This window comes from Pristiophorus japonicus, chromosome 17, assembly GCF_044704955.1.
Source record: "Pristiophorus japonicus isolate sPriJap1 chromosome 17, sPriJap1.hap1, whole genome shotgun sequence".
NCBI lineage: Eukaryota > Metazoa > Chordata > Chondrichthyes > Pristiophoridae > Pristiophorus > Pristiophorus japonicus.
In genome coordinates, this window is record NC_091993.1 from 26,571,716 (window position 1) to 26,589,105 (window position 17,390).

A 17,390-nucleotide genomic window follows, 5' to 3' on the forward strand; every position below is an offset into this window, starting at 1 on the left:
GTAAATTTTTGAGTAGCGGTAAGATATTGGTTGGTATAAAAGGCTTGGCATTTGCTGAGCTAATTGCTTGCTGTGTTGCATGAAGTGATACCATTGTCATCGGGAATAGACTGGAATCTCACAAGGGTGGAAATTGGTCTTTGTGATATGTAAATATGCCTCTTTGGTTTTAAGGCTGAGGGGGAACGAACTCTTGTTCAAAAGCTTTAGTCTCCGAGAAAAAGACTTGCATTGATAGTGTCTTTATCAAAATCTCTCGATCATCTCCAAATGCTTCAGGTACACTTGAATTGCTTTCAAAAAGCACTTGCAGTCCTGGGGCAAACGGCTGCCATTTTGCGCGCACAATGGAGGCATGTTGATCTGAGCAGTGGGAGGGACTCGCTGCTTCGATTGATGCCCTGGTTTCCCTTCTACCCACCTGAACTACCACAATAGGCAGGTGTGGGCCTCTGCTTAAATCCCAATCAAAGGACAGCACCTCTGCAAAATGCAACACTTCCTTCAGTCGAAGTTGCCATTGGCTGCCGAGGCTCCACGCTCGTTAACCCCCCCCCCCCCCCCCCCCCCCCCCCCCCCCCCCCCAAAACCTCTCCTCGCCTCTCTCCTTTAAGACCCTTCTTGAAACCTACTGCTTTGGCCAAGCTTTTAATCACCTGTCCTAAATGTGTGGCTTGGTGTCTTTTTGTTTGATAACACTCCTGTGAAGCGCCTCGGGATGTTTTGCTACATAAAGGGCGCTATATAAATGCAACTGGTTATGTGCTTAAGCCCAGGAATGGGGCTTCAACACCAGCCTTGTGACAGACGAGAATGCTGCTAACTTTGGGTCAAGTTGAGCGTAGTTGCTTAGGTGTGTGTTGTTGCTACCCAGTAACACTGGATGTTTTAATGTTGCAGGAAGATGAGGAAGAAGACTTCAATGATGGCGAACTAGATGACGAGGATCAGACTGTCAAACCAGTGGCCTTGGGTATAATTTTTAACCTTAATTCTTTCTCTGGGTCCATTTCTCTCCAGGCTCGTCCGATCTGATGGTCTCTGGTCTGTGGGATGGTGGGGGGTCAACGCACAAGTGGGAGAAATGCATGATTGCCGTTTCCACGCGTGGTTCCATCCAGTCACTGTGGTCCCGTCTGGAGCCGCCTTTGGCATGCCTTTAATATCAAAAAGATTCAAGTTGATTAAATAGGCAGGAGATCTGGTGTAACCTTCAGCTCCAGCTAAAAGCTCCCTGGTGATTGGAAGGAGGTGGGGCAGTTAATAATGGAGAGTGTGCAAGCTTAGAAGGTTTAAAATGGAGGAAAATGTTGCAAGTCAATAAATAAAAACAGGAAATGCAGAGCATGACACAGCATCTGAAAGAGAAACATTTTGAGTGGGACTGTTCAGAAATATTTTGTTATCTGAATCCCAAGGGCACGTTAGTACTTTGCAAATTGTTTTGTATGGTACAGTAGGCTTGTACTCCCTCGAGTGTCGGGGATTAAGGGGCAATCCTGTAGAGGTGTTTAAGATGATCAAAGCAGTTGATAAGGTAGATATAGAGAAACTATGGGCCCAAGTTTCCACATGATTCGCGCCTGATTTTTAGGAGCAACTGGTGGAGAACGACTATCTTAGAAATTGCAATTCTCCACATTTTTTTTTCTGCAGTTCTAGTCAGGTAGAACAGTTCTACTTTGGAACAGAATTTTTTCTTCAAAAGGGGGTGTGTCCGGCCACTGACGCCTAATTTGAAAGTTTCCACAGTGAAAACGTACTCCAAACTAAAGTAGAATGGAGCAAGTGAAGATTTTTGTAGAACTGAAAAAACCTGTTCTACACATTAAAAAATCAGGCGCAGGTTTACAAATTAAGCATCCAGAACGAGGTGGGGGGGAGGGAGGGAAGTCATTAAATTCAACAATAAATCCTTCTTTATACTTCTACAAATAAATCAACCTGAATAAACATTTATAAGCAAAGAAAAGATTAAATAAACCATCTTCCTACCTGTGTGAAAGTGCTTCAGGCACGGAGAATTCTGCAGTCAGCCTGAGGCGCCCGTTCTTCCCGCGGGGGGGGGGGGGAGGGGGGAGGGAGAGAGGAGAGAGAGAGAGAGAGAGAGAGAGAGAAGGCGCCCGTTCTTTCCCGCGGGGGGGGGGGGGAGGAGGCGCCCGTTCTTTCCCGCGGGGAGGGGAGACAGTGAGATGTGCTGATGGCAATGTGCTTTTATTAAAAAAAAATGTTCAAAAATTAAACAGCTACAAAGAACTATAAAAATGGCCGAGTGCCAATGTTTTTTTCACACTGAGCATGCGCGAACGCTCCAACGCGCACGCGCAGCGTTGCCGGCAGGAAAAAAACTAATTTAAATAGTACCCGCCCCCTCCCACTTACAAAATCGGCGCGAGTGTAGGTTCCGCCCCCCTGGGCGCCGCGCCAGGCAGACAAGAGCTGCAGAACGCTCCAGAATTGCGATTTTTTAAAAAAAAAAAATTTTTAAAGCCGCCATTTTAGGCGCGAAAAACGGGCGCCCGTTTTTTATCGTGTGGAAACTTGGGCCCTATGTTTCCTGGGGTTTTGGGGGGGCGGGGGTGGGATGGTCCAGAACAGGGCGGGGGGGACTTGTAAATTAGCGCTAGGCCATTCAGGGATGATGTCAAGAAGCACACAAAGGGTAGTGGAAATATGGAACTCCCTCCCCCAAAAAGCTGTTGAGGCTGGGGGTCGATTTTAAAATATCAAAACTGAGAGATTTGTGTCGGGCATGGGTAATAAGGATTACGGAACCAAGGCAGGTAAATGAAGTTAAGATACAAATCGGCCGTGATCTCGTATAATGGTGGAACAACCTCAAGGGGCTGAATGGCCGCTTCCTGTTCCTAGTAGAATCAAAATGCTAGAAAATACATGGTGATTAATTTGGCATTTGGAAAGTGAAAAAGCAAGTTAATGGGCCCAAGTTTCCACATAATTTGCGCCTGAATTTTAGGAGCAACTGGTGGAGAACGGACTATCTTAGAAATCGCAATTCTCCACATTTTTTTTTCTACAGTTCTAGTCGGGTAGAACAGTTTCACTTTGGAACAGAATTTTTTCTTCAAAAGGGGGCGTGTCCGGCCACTGACGCCTGATTTCAAAGTTTCCACAGTGAAAACTTACTCCAAACTAAAGTAGAATGGAGCAAGTGTAGAACTGAAAAAACCTGTTCTACACATTAAAAAATCAGGCGCAGGTTACAAATTAAGCGTCCAGAACGAGGTGGGGAGGGGGAGGGGGGAAGGGAAGTCATTAAATTCTACAATAAATCCTTATTTATACTTATACAAATAAATCCAAGTTCCTACCTGTGTGAAAGTTCTTCAGGCAGGCCTTTAGGAAGCGGTTTGCCGTCGGGACCGATCTCAGGCAGGGCCCGTGCCCAGCGCCAGAGGTAGGTGGCGTTGGGTGAGAGAGAGGAGAGGAGAGGAGAGGGAGGTCAGGTCGGATCCAGTCCGGGGTCGGGTGGGAGCGGCAGATGCAGATAGGTCGAGTCAGGTCCAGTCCGGTCGGGGGTGGGGGGGAGCAGGAGCGGGAGTCGGCAGGAAGCAGGAGCTGGCCGTGGGAGGAGCCTTATTCACGCAGCCCCAGTGAGGCCATTCGGCCAGGGCTAGGGGCTGCGTGCTTCGGGCCCCTCCCACACAGTTTCGGGCGCCTGGAGCTACTGCACTTGAGTGCCCACTATAGCGCGCATGTGCAGAGCTCCCGGCACTGTTTTCGGCGCAGGGTCCTAGCTCCACCCCCTACAGCTCCTGCTGCGCCGCGCCGAGGGCCAGAGGACCTACAGGGAGGTGGAGAATTTTTTTTAGGTGCACTTTGTGGTGTGAAAAAGGGGTGCCCGTTTTTTATCGTGTGGAAACTTGGGCCCAATGTTTTGGATGCAGACCTTTTGTCAAAACTGGGTCTGCTGTGTTTTTTTTTAAGTATTGGTGAATATTTGGGTCCCCATGGAGGCTAGCTGGGCCATTGATACAGAAGTGTTGGTGATTGGTGGCAGTACTGGGAGAAAGATCCCAATTACCAGGAGATTCGATATGGGGGCGCGAGTGTGTATTGTGTATCAAGATTGATTCCAGAGATGATGGGGTTGATTTATGAGGATAGGTTGAGCAGGTTGGGCCTGTACTCATTGGAGTTCAGAAGAATGAGAGGTGATCTTATCGAAACATGCAATATAATGAGGGGGCTCGACAAGGTGGATGCAGAGCGGATGTTTCCACTGATGGGGGTAACTAGAACTAGGGGACATAGTCTCAGAATAAGGGGCCGCCCATTTAAAACTGAGATGAGGAGGAATTTCTTCAGAGGGCTGTAAATCTAGGGAATTCTCTGCCTCGGAGAGCTGTGGAGGCTGCGTCATTAAATATATTTAAGGCGGAGATAGACAGATTTTTGAGCGATAAGGGAGTAAAGGGTTATAGGGAACGGGCAGGGAAGCGGAGCTGAGTCCATGATCAGATCAGCCATGATCTTATTGAATGGAGGAGTAGGCTTGAGGGGCCAAATGGCCTTCTCCTGCTCCTATTTCTTATGTTCTTAAGAACGTGCAATGTTTCAAGTAAACATTGTCTGAGCATTTCGCATAGCAGAGAAGTGAAGAATGGGCAAGAGGTAGAGTGGGTAGAAGAGAGGTTTTTAAGGAAGCTCTTGAAAATCAGACAGAGGGGCAAAGCAAATGGCTATGGAATTGCGATCTTGGGGTGGAGATGTAAGAGCGAAAAGATTAGGCAAGGTCAGACTGTCATAGTGCCATACAGACCTGAAGGTCCCATGTTTGATGTCCAATTGCCCAATCTCAGTTGGGAGGGGGGTAATGGGGGTGCTCCATTTGGTCTAGATACTTCTGAGCTAGGGAGAGGGGGTAAAATGCGCCCAACATTCCCACTTGTTATTTATGCCCTCACCGTCCATGATACCTGAGGGTCTATCAGAAGGAGTCCATCCCTTCCAGAGAAGAGGGAGTGAGGAGATGGTAGTTGGATGTAAATTAGCATTGACTTGTTTTATTCGAGTAGACTTTGCTGTTTCTGGCTTTGCTACAATGTCTTTTTTTTTTTCTCCCTCCTTCCCCTCTTCAAAATAGGGGTCAAAGGACAGAAGAGGAAACGAGATCCTGAAGATGAAGGCGAAGAAGATGATTAAATAAATTTTGGATGTTAACCTATTGTGATTGACTGTTTTTAGCTGTTTCCTCTCCCCCCCCCCCCCCACTCTCCCTTCTTCCCCCTCCCTCCCGCCCCATTGTTGCTGTGGAAATGATGAGTAGGAAGAAAACTCTCCATTACTGCTGCTCTGGGATTTTCTATGTTTTGTTTCTGGGGTGGGGGGTGGGGTGTTGTGAATTTGGATGAGTTGCCACTGTTGCAGGTGTGGGTGAGGCCTGAAAAACTGAGTTAATAATCGTCTCCCTCTTTCTTTTTGTTATGGGTGGTTTGAGCGGCCATTTTAAAACCATATCACGGATCATATCCACAGCAACATGTACCAAACGGCATATTCTATAACAAAAGAGGAGAGAGAGAGGGTGTGCTTGTATTGTGCAGTAAATGGCTGCCAGTTTTGGAACGTGAAGCTGATATGAGTGTGTGCGTGTGTGGTTTTTAATTAAAAACAATAATAAATTCCCTCTTCCTGGCTCTTGTAGGCGTGAGGAATGTTTTCTGTAAATAGTGACCAAAGCTCACTGGCTCTTTCCCACCTTTTCTCTCCTCTTTCCCCCCCCCCCCCCCCCCGGTTTTAAAGCCCAACTGTTGAAAATGGCGCCCATCTGAATAATCGACGACTGGTCGTGTAATACACCGCTGTAATAAAAGAAAAATATTAAGTTTGAAACCCTTGTTTCCAGGCACCCGCGTACTACTTTTTGGTCTGTAAAATATAATCTGCACACCGTAGGAGAGAAGAAGCCGCTGCATTTATTTCCTCTTTGTGCTGTACACTTTGATTTTTTTTTTTACAAGCATCATTATGCAGAAGAATAATTGTAGCATGTAGTGTTGAATGGGCATGTTTTCATACATTCGAGGGCATAATACTAATGCAGAATTGTATTTTCTTATCTTGGTGAAGTCAATAAAGTTGACTTGGGGTGGGGGGAGAAATGCCTAGTGAATGTACAGAGTTTTACTTTCATATCCGGGGCGACTATTCATAGTCGATACTTTCAACTGTACAAAAATTGCCACAGTTTTTTCTCAGCAAAGCCAAACTTTTAGTTTTGTGTCTGTTTCTTGTCATTCAACAGTTTCAATAAATCCTTTTTTTTTATATATATACCATTTTTGTGACTTCTTTTTGAGTGTTGGGTCCGCCATCTACAGAGGATGGATTAGAGTTTTTTAAAGGGTTAAAGCCTTTGGGGGGAACCTTTTGTGATTTAGTGTTGGGCCGTACAACCGGTGAGATTTATCTACTCCATTTGCTTTTTTGAGTTTAAAGGTGAGCAATGCTTAGTGTTGGAGAAAGGAACACCTTTCCATTCTGGACCCTCGCCATCACCAGCTCCCTCTACTCTGCGCTGACCATGTGACTCGACCTCCAGAGCAGACCCCATTGCAAAAAAATCCAAGTGGTGGTGGTGTGTGGGGGGGGGGGGGGAATGGAGAATTTATATGCAACGAGTTGTTACAATCTGGACTGTACAACTTGAAGGGGACGGTGGAAGCTGTTTCAATAGCGCCTTTCAAAAGGGAACTGGATAAATGCTTGTAAAGGAGACATTAGCAGGGCTATAGGGAAAGAGGGGGTGGTGGGGTGGGACTAATTGGATAGTTTTCATAGAACCAGCACATATTCAGTTAATGTTTTTTTTAATCTGGAATAAAAGGTTAGTATCAGTCATGGTGACCATGAAACTACCGGATTGTCGTTAAAAACCCATCTGGTTCACTCGTGTTCTTGTAGGGAAGGAAATCTGCCGTCCTTACCCGGTCTGGCCTATATGTGACTCGAAACTCTCAGGTGAACATAAAATATCCCGTGGCACTATTTCAAAAAAGAACAGCGGTGTTATCCCCGGTGGCCTGGCCACTATTTTATCCCTTAATCAACATAACTAAAACAGATGATCTGGTCATTATCACATTGATGTTTGTGGGAGCTTGCTGTGTGCAAATTGGCTTCCACGTTTCCTACATTACCACGGTGACTAAATTTCCAAAAGTATTTCATTGGCTCTTAAGTGCTTTGGGACATCCAGAGGTCATGAAAGGCGCTATATAAATGCAACTCTTGCAACATCTCTGCGTGAATCCAAAAGTGCAAGTGATCCAAGGACGGGAGCTGTAATTCCAGGTTGGATGGTCCGATTCCATTGTTGCTGTATCCCTAACTTGTTTTACAAATCAAACTTCTACCTACCTCCAGGTGAGTGAAGCCGATGATGGTACTGAGGGAGTTAAGACCAGGAAGTGAAGGTGGTGATCTCATTTGAGGGAGCCAAGTTCACCAGTCTGCATAGTCTTGGGGTGATTTAGATAGTTTTATGAAACCCATGAATTGGGAGTCATTGGCAACTTTGGACGAGTTGTTGGACCAGGAGCCTAGCTGAAGCTTAAACACCATGTGTTAATAACTATACTTGTGTTAATTCAATTTCTTCACATTGGTGTTCACACTGCCAAAAGCAGTGAACTCTCTTACCTTTGTACTCTTCAATTACATTCCTAAACTCCTCTAACTCTCTACATGTCTTGGGCGGAGTGGGACTAGCTGAGGTGCTCTCGACGGGCCAAATGGCGGCCTCCTGTGCTGTAACCATTCTATGATCTACCTAACTTCAAAATTCTCTCTCCAGCTTTTGGTTGCCTCCCTGAGCACGGCTCAACCCTGCTGTGAGTCCATTCGCCACCCCCTGTTTTTAAGTAATTGGACCAACTGGGTTAGCGCCTGAACAGGTCAAATTATGGCACAGACACGATGGGCCAAATGGTGACCTGTGCTGTCTCATTCTATACCTCAACTTCACATTGGATTCTAGTATTCTCTGGGATTTTGGGCATGGTTCTGCGATTCCCAGGGGTGACATCAAAGGGTGAGTAACTTCTGCAATTGCACCAAGCTCCTGAGTGGATCCAGTGAAAGGTCATGTGCAGTACATGCTGTATCAGCCGTGGCTCAGTGGGTAGCACCCCCCACCTCTGAATCAGAAGGTTGTGGGTTCAAGTCCCACGCCAGGGACTTGAGCACAAAAATCTCAGCTGACACCCCAGTGCAGTGCTGGGGGAGTGCTGCACTGCCAGAGGTGCTGTCTTTCAGATGACACATTAAACCGAGGCCCTGTCTCCTTCGAAACTGTGCCATAGGATCTTTTACATCCACCTGAGAAGGAAGAGCAGGGGAGTTAACGTCTGTCTGGGGCCAATATTTATCCCTCAATCCACATCAATATGCTGTGCGCATATTGGCTGCTGCGTTTCCTATAATGCCACAATGTCTATATTTCAAAAAGTATCTCATTGGCTGTAAAGCGCTTTGGGGCATCCGCTGGTCGTCAAAGGCATTATATAAATGCAAGTCTTTATGATGCATGCTGATGTGCAGTGGAGCATAATCAGGAGGATTATTTAATTTTCTGCTGGTTTGTTGTCATTAACTGGACAGCTTACCTTTATATTAAAACAAATTCTTTACTTTTGGTAAAGGAAAAAGAGTTACAGGCAGTTGGTCCCACCAGCAAAAAGTTATAGCAAGTCTGTCCTGGGCAGGAATCCCAAAATGTGGGTCCTGGCCATTCTTTTAAACGCTGAGCTCATTCCTGGGATAGTTTTTGACTTTAGGGATACTGCGCTTCTAGTGAGTGTAGAGGTCTGTCCCTGGCGTCTCAGAACGAAAGGGGAAGGAGGGAGGGAGAGTGTGGTCAGGACAACAACAAAAACTTTATTTAAATAGCGCCTTTAACGTAGTAAACGTCCCTAGTGCTTCAAAGGAATGTTACACAGCAGCGTGCGGTGGCCCGGCCCGGAAATCGGCACGGTCCCGGCCTGCAAGACCATCAGCAGGCCGGGGCCATTGGAGGGAGCAGCAGGAGGGCGACGGCTGCGAAGCCAGGTCGCTGATTGCAGTGCGGGCAGGCACAGCAGAAGGGGCGAAGGAGTGGCAAGAGTCCGTAGAGGGAAGTGGACCTGGGCCCGGGAGAGGCGAGGGCCCAGGGGCAGCATATGCCTGCCCACACTGCGATTATGTGTACGCGCAGCAGAGCTGGTCTCCAGTTAGTCTTGGGTAATCCTTGCCACTGGACCAAGATCTAGCTCTATCAAGCCCGTGTGGTGGCTGGTGTGCAACGGCCACCCCACGTTAAAAAAAATCCACGCACAGGCATTTTCCACCCTCACGATGTAGTTCGGGACTTGGAATATTAGGTCCTTCATTGAAACACCTGTGAACTCATCCCTTTTTGGCGTGGAAGCAAATCATCCTCACTTCGAGGGACTGCCTACGATGATGATGATGACATAGGAGTATTACACTGGAGCATTACATTGGACACCGAGTCACATAAGGAGAAATTAGTGCAGGTGACCAATAGCTTGGTCAAAGAGATATGTTTTAATGAGCCGTCTTGAAGAAGGAAAGAGAGGTAGAGAGGTTTAGGTAGGGAGTTCCAGAGCTTGGGGCCGAGGCCACGGAAGGCACAGCCACCAATAGTTGAATGATTACAACCTGGGTTGCTCAAGAGGGCAGAATTAGAGGAGCGCAGACATCTCAGTGGGTTATGTGGCTGGAGAAGATTACAGAGATAGGGAGAGGCGAGACCATGGAGGGATTTGAAAACAAGGATGAGAATTTTGAAATCGAGGCATTGCTTAACCTAGAGCCAATGTTGGTCAGCGAGCACAGTGGTGATGGGTGAGCGGGATGGTGCGAGTTAGGTTGCGAGCAGCCGAGTCTCAGATCACCTCTAGTTTACATAGGGTAGAACGTGGGAGACCAGCCAAGAGAGCATTGGAATAGTCAAGTCTAGAGGTAACAAAGGCATGGATGAGGGTCTCAGCAGCGGATGTGCAATATCTTCGCTCAGTGAGGTCTGGGTATAATCCTCTCATCCTAGGATTAGAGTTCAGTTCCTTCGCTCCTTGAAGGTGAATTACTGAGAGAATGTGAGTGAGAGAGTGCAAGCGAATGAGGCGAGAGTGAATGAATATGGGTGTAATAAAGATAAGCTACTGAAGAGAAAATCGAGTAAATGTGAGTGTAAGGAAGTGAGGAAGAGTGACTGAATCTCTCACTCAGTCTATTACTCAGAGACAAGACTGGGTGAGAGTGAGTGTTCAAGGGTAAAGAGGTGAGGGTGACTGAATTGAGAGAGTTTAAGTGAGTATGAATCAGTGAAAGAATGAGGGAGTGCATCGGTGAGTTGAGAATGAGAGTGAGTTAGTGATAAAAGTGGTAATCCAGGGGACACAGCAGCCTATTGCTACCTCAGCACTCACATAAGAGCATAAGAAATAGGAGCAGGAGTCACCCAAACGGCCCCTCGAGCCTGCTCCACCATTTAATACGATCATGGCTGATCCGATCATGGACTCGGGTCCACTTCCCTGCCCGCTCCCCATAACCCCTTATTCCCTTATCGGTTAAGAAACTGTCTATCTCTGTTTTAAATTTATTCAATGACCCAGCTTCCACAGCTCTCTGAGGCAGCGAATTCCACAGATTTACAACCCTCTGAGAGAAGAAATTCCTCCTCATCTCAGTTTTACCTGCTCACCTACCCCATTCATCCTCCCACTGTCCTGGCTGAGGTTGGAGAAGCATATGGCGAAATTTACTTCTTACAAAACTGTAAGTACCCCTCAAAGATTCATTATATAAGACTTCAGTGCAGCTAAGGAACACACAGCTCCTTTCTGCGTTATATGACTTGCACCGAAATAACATTGGTGTTTCAAGACAGTTGTTTCATGTAATTTACTCCTGTTATCTATCACTTATCATTTTGGCATCTGTTTTTATATTACCTATTATAAGCATGTCTATTCACAATTGTACGTGAGTGGATTTGATGCCAGGCTAAGTAGATCATCTTTAGTACCATTGTCTATGTAGAAAATCTAGAAGCCCTAAAACTAATGTGAATTGCACAAGGTCCCCCTGAAGAATCCTTTAATTTCACAAATCAGTAGTCTAGACTATGAGGGATGTCAGAGAAGATCAAGGTTTACTGGAGTCTCGACTTGGTCAAGGAATATCTCTTTAATACGCGGGGGTGGGGTGGGGGTGGGGGGTTTAATAAAAAAGTACCTGTCTTTGGCGAGACTAATTCCAAGTCTAAAGCATCTTAGTTATCAAGATAGGCTAAAAGAGTTGGGACTCTATACGTTAGAGCAGCGTAGATTAGGGGGGATATGATGATAGTTTATTTCAATGAAATAGGTTAAGCAGGATCACGGGTCACAAATTTAAGTTGGATAGGGCTCTATCTAGGTTAGACGTCAGGAGGTAGTTCATTTTCCAGAGAACAGTAGTCCTCTGGAACGAGCTGCTGTTTCATGTGGTGGATGCAGACTCACTGAATTCCTTCGAGCGAGAGCTGGATTTGTTTCTGGCTGCGGCGGAGATCACCTCTTACAGAAGGGTAGGTACTGCAGGGGATTCAAGGCCGGAGTGATCTCCTGGACTAGTTTCGATCGCCTAGATGGATCAGAGAGTAATTTCCCAGATTTTTTCCTCCCAAATTGGCCTGGGTTTTTAATCAGTTCTTTTGCCTCTCCCAGGAGATCACATGGTTTTGGGGGGGGGTGGAGTGTATATGTTGTGATTCACAAGTTATCGCAATTGGGTGGGACAGGCTCAATGGACCAGATGTTTTTTACGTGTCCGTCATTGTTCGTATGTTCATATTACTATAGGTAGCACTGTGAGGGGTGTATTAAATATTAATGGTGTCACACTGTATGGCATACAATGACTATTTTATAGTGAAAATATATCACCCCATGCTTGTGCAATCTGGCTACTGAGCAAAATGCTTTGTGATTTTTTTTAATCCATTTTTTTTCTCAGTAACTGAAATTCCTAATGTCCAAAATAACAAATTTTTAAATTACATATTTCACAATAATATGATTAACTGTATCAATTGAATTGTCTTTTAATGCCTTTTTGAGCATTTTTACTTAAGGGCCTCAGCCTCTCGCAAAAGCCTAGAGTTGAACTTGATATTTCAGTCCGGAGTTGTATACCTGAACTAAATTTGGATTGTGTGGTCTGAGCATCTGCGGTTTACTCGTCTCCCAGAATCCATCAGTATCGTTCAGCCAGCTGTACTAATGGGATATGTTTCTTTAGCTCCCAACACTTTTCTTTTCAAATGATTTTGAAAACCAGAAGACAAATTTCAAAAGCTTTACTGAGGTAATACAGTATCAGCTGTGACTCAGTGGGTAGCACTGTCGCCTCTGAGTCAGGAGGTTGTGGGTTCAAATCCCACTCCAGCGAGTTGAGCATAAAAAAATCCAGACTGACACTCCCAGTGCAGTGCTGAGGGAGTGCTGCACTGTCGGAGGTGCTGTCTTTCAGATGAGATGTTAAACGGAGACCCTGTCTGCTCTATCAGATGGATGTAAAAGATCCCATGGCATGGAGTTATCCCCACTGTCCTGGGGCCAATATTTATCCCTCAATCAACATAACAAAAAAACAGATTATCTGGTTATTATCACATTGCTGTTTGTGGGGCTTGCTTTGTGCAAATTGGCTGCTGCGTTTCCCATATTACAACAGTGACTACACTCCAAAAGTACTTCATTGGCTGTAAAGCGCTTTGAGGTGTCTGGTGGTCGTGATGCTATATAAATCCAAGTCTTTCTTTTTAAAATTGATATGGAGTACATATATATTAAAAAATTCATGCTGCGTGAGGGAGAGAAATGGAAAATGTTCTGATAACATTCAAATTGCAGCTTTTTGGTCTGTTTTCTAAACTTTATTAAATTGTTAAACAGGGGAGAGCAAGTACATCTTTCTTCATGTAATATTCCTTATATTTGCAAAAGAACGACCAGTTGAATTGGGAAATTGTCACCTGTGTGTTGTTGACAGCAATGGTCAATGCTAATTGCACACACCTGTGAGAGAGACATTCTCATTTCCTACACCTCTGAGTTGGGAGGAGGTGGGGACGGATAGAGAAAGAAAGGTAATTTCTATCATTCTGATTTGATATTTTTCTTTAAACAAGTTGAAATTTGAAAGCAAATTATCTTCTGCAGGAAACAGGATGGGAGAGAAACTGTTTGAAAGTGATGGCTTTTCACCAGTGGTCTCTACCCTTGAGGGCAGTGAGTGGGCGAAGGGTTAAAGGTGAGGCTAGATACGGACAAGTAGAGACCCTGTGGTCTTGTGAATCACAATATATAAACTCCACCCCACCCGAAACCATGTGATCTCCTTTGGATAGGCAAAAGAAACCAGATTTAAAAAACCAGGAGAATTTGGGAGACTGCAGTACAGCAGGATCTGGGGGTACTTGTGCATCAAACACAAAAGGATAGTATGCAGGTACAGCAAGTGATCAGGCAGGCCAATGGTATCTTGGCCTTTATTGCAAAAGGGAGGAGTATAAAAGCAGGGAAGTCTTGCTATAGTTATACAGGGTATTGGTGAGGCCTCACCTGGAATACTGCGTGCAGTTTTGATTTCCATATTTAAGAAAGGATATACTTACTTTGGAGGCAGTTCAGAGAAGGTTCACTAGGTTGATTCTGGAGATTCGGGGGTTGACTTATGAGGAAAGGTTGAGTAGGTTGGGCCTCTACTCATTGGAATTCAGAAGAATGAGAAGTGATCTTATTGAAACGTATAAAATTATGAGGGGGCTTGAAGGTGGATGCAGAGAGGATATTTCCACTGATGGGAGAGACTAGAACTAGGCGACATAATCTTAGAATAAGGGGCTGCCCATTTAAAACCGAGATGAGGAGAAATTTCTTCTCTCAGTGGAATTCGCTCCCTCAGAGAGCTGAGGAAGCTGGGTCATTGAATATATTTAAGACAGAGATAGGCAGTTTCTTAACCAGTAAGGGAATAAGGAGTTATGGGGAGCGGGCAGGGAAGTGGATCTGAATCCATGATCGCATCAACTATGATCGTATTAAATGGTGGAGCAGGCTTGAGGGGCCGTATGGCCTACTCCTGCTCCTATTTCATATGTTCTTATGTAATAAAATTTGGGAAATTCCTCTCCGACCCATCTAAGCGATCGAAACTAGTCCAGGATATCGCTCTGGCCCCAAATACCCTGCAGTATCCACCCTTCTGTAAGAGGTAATCTCCGTCCCATCCAGAAACAGGTCCAGCTGACACATGAGGAACAATGGAGCAAGGGGGAGGATGCAGTGATTTGGTGGGTAGTTCAGAGGGTAGTGATGGGCAGGAAGGAAAGAGGATGTGGTGGGATTAAGGGCATGGGGGAGGAGCAGAAGTGCATGGGCGAAACGATGAGATGGAAGCCTCTGAGGGCCATGTTCCCCCCCCCCCCCCCCCCACAAATGCACCCATCGATGGCTCAATTTCCTTCCTTGCCTCATCTCACCTACTAGGAAAGGAGAAGCAGGAAGAGTAGAGAGAGGAGCAGCAGATAGGAGCCTTGCAGAGACATCAGGGACAGGTAAGAAAGTGATTATACTCTCTGACTTGCCCTACGCAATGCTATGGGATAGCCACTGTTCGTGCTCTTTATTGTTTCCTGCTATGTAAACATTTCCTATGGAGAGTCTCGTGTTAAAATGTCCACACTTGCCTGTTGCATTTCATCGTGATGTCAGTAGGTGGTGCTCTGCTGGGAGTTTCAGTATTATTTATGGCGGGGTCGAGTTTGTGCTCGGTGGCACTGTTTTTTCGGTACAATTGAGGCAAAGGCTGCAGGGGCAATCAGTGCAGTTGAATGCTAGACTGGAGAGAGTTGGGCAATTAATTTGAAATAACTTTTTCTCATTCTTGATTACTCATGTGTCAGCTGCGGCTCAGTGGGCAGCACCCTCGCCTCTGAGTCAGAAGGTTGTGGGTTCAAGTCCCACTCCAGGGACTTGAGCACAGGAAAAACTAGGCTGACACTCCAGTGCAGTGCTGAGGGAGTGCTGCACTGTCGGAGGTGCCGTCTTTCAGATGAGACATCAAATCGAGGCCCGGTCTGCTCTCTCAGGTGGACGTAAAAGATCCCCTGGCCACTCTTTCGAAGACGAGTAGGGGAGTTATCCCCAGTGTCCTGGGGCCAATATTTATCCCTCAACCAACATAACAAAAACAGATTATCTGGTTGTTATCACATTGCTGTTTATGGGAGCTTGCTGTGCGCATATTGGCTGCCGCATTTTTCCACATTACAACAGTGACTACACTCCAAATGTACTTAATTGGCTGTAAAGTGCTTTGAGACGTACAGGGGCTGTGAAAGGGTCTCTGCATTTGTTTAAAATCTGCGACATCTCTTAACTTTTTCCAGTTCTGACGAAAGGTCATCGACCTGAAACGCTAACTCTGTTTCTCCCTCCACAGGTGCTGCCTGACCCGCTGAGTGTTTTCAACATTTGCTGCTTTTATTTCAGCTTTCCAGCAATATTTTGCTTTCGTACCAGTGCATTAAGTCCTGCTTTATGTCCATCGTTGTTACCTCTCCCTCTGATCTGCACTGTGGCTTAGAACCTCACTTTTGAAACAGTACCAACTGTCACCAGCAGAGGCCGATTCTTGCTGTGTCCACCCTCTTTGAGACCTCTTTATGGCTGGTTCCCGCCTTCACCCAGCAGAGGGTGCAGACAACCGTGTCTCTCTGTCGGAGGACCTTTTGAGTTACAACCAGAAGAGGGCACTGTGATCTTTCACTCAGAGTTACACTGTCGCACAGTCCCATTGCAGGCATGTCCCACTTTGACCATTGACGCGTAATGGAATGTCTTTTTCTTTTTGCGTAATTTTTATAGAACATAGATATCTTATCGTGTGATGTGATCAGAGTCAAAATATACTTTGAACGCTGCAAGCAGCATTGGCAGAGTAGATGCAGAGATGGTGTTTCCCCTTGTGGGGGAGTCTATAACTCGGGGGCATAGTTTCAGAATAAGGGGTCGCCCATTTAAGACGGAGAAAAAGAGGAATTTCTTCTCTGAGGGTCGTGAATCTGTGGAATTCTCTACCCCAAAGAGCTGTGGAGGCTGGGTCATTGAATATATTCAATGTGGAGATAGACAGATTTTTGAGCGATAAAGGAGTCAAGGGTTATGGGGAGTGGGCAGGGAAGTGGAGTTGAGGCCAAGATCAGATCAGCCATTACCTTATTGAATGGCGGAGCAAGCTCGAGGAGCCGAATGGCCTACTCCTGCTCCTATTTCTTATGTTCTTATGAGATGTAGTACAGCCAGATTACAGTTTTAGTCATCTACATCTCCAAAATGTTGTGATAATTCAAGCGATCCCAACTATTTCTTTTTTTCTCCCTCTACTGAGGTGCTGATTTGCACCAGAGCATTGCTCCACAGCCCCTCCAGTACCCTATCCAAGTAGCTATAACGAGGAACCTTGACTGACTGTTATCCTCGCTGGGGTTCTTGTGCCTGATCACCATCCAGTGACCACGGCAGGAAGAGTGAGTCTGTGTGGACATTGAGTGGGAGACAAACTCTGACTTGATTGCATTGCCCTGCAAAATAGGTTAGGCCAGTCACACTCTCAATCCTCGCTCACTTTTGGGTATCTTCCTAGAAGACCATTGATGCCCATAGACCCATTCCATCAGGACAGGAGTAGGTCATTCAGCCTCTCAAACCTGTTCCACCATTCAATGAGATCGTGGCTGATCTGCGACCTAACTCCATATACCTTCCTTTGCCCCATATCCTTTAATAGCTCTGGTTAAACAAAAAACCATCAACCTCAGATTTAAAGATAATAATTGATCCGGCATCAATTCCGTTTGTAGAGGAGAGTTCCAAACTTCTACCACATGTGCGAATCCTTGTAATATGATGTGTCCTGCTTAAGAACATAAGAAATAGGAGCAGGAGTTGGCCATTTGGCCCCTCGAGCCTGCTCCGCCACTCAATAAGATCATGGCTGATCTGATCATGGACTCAGCTCCACTTCCCTGCCCACTTCACTCCCTTATCGCTCAAAAATCTGTCTATCTCCGCCTTAAATATAATCAATGACCCAGCCTCCACAGCTCTCTGGGGCAGAGAATTCCACAGACTTACAACCCTCCTGAGAAATAAATTTCTCCTCATCTCAGTTTTAAATGGGCAGCCCCTTATTCTGAGCCTATGTCCCCTAGTTTTAGTTTCCCCTATGAGTGGAAATATCCTCTCTGCATCCACCTTGTTATCTTAAGTTTTAATCGATCACCTCTCATTCTTCTGAACTCCAATGTGTAT

General features: G+C 45.8%; 1 protein-coding gene across 5 annotated transcripts in view; it reads left to right on the forward strand.

Annotated features, from left to right (window-relative positions):
- Positions 1 to 6,295, forward strand: part of anp32a (acidic (leucine-rich) nuclear phosphoprotein 32 family, member A) — a 42,196-nt gene extending 35,901 nt beyond the window's left edge. For 4 of the 5 annotated variants that reach the window (XM_070858504.1, XM_070858506.1, XM_070858505.1 and 1 more), the window contains exons 6-7: positions 901 to 973; positions 5,108 to 6,295. In XM_070858504.1, coding sequence (XP_070714605.1) covers positions 901 to 973; positions 5,108 to 5,166 — 132 coding nt within the window. In that variant the 3' untranslated portion in view covers positions 5,167 to 6,295. Of the gene's footprint in view, positions 1 to 900; positions 974 to 4,610; positions 4,834 to 5,107 lie in introns of those variants that run through there. The other variant, XM_070858508.1, reaches the window with a different exon arrangement.
- Positions 6,296 to 17,390: the final 11,095 nt, after the last annotated feature.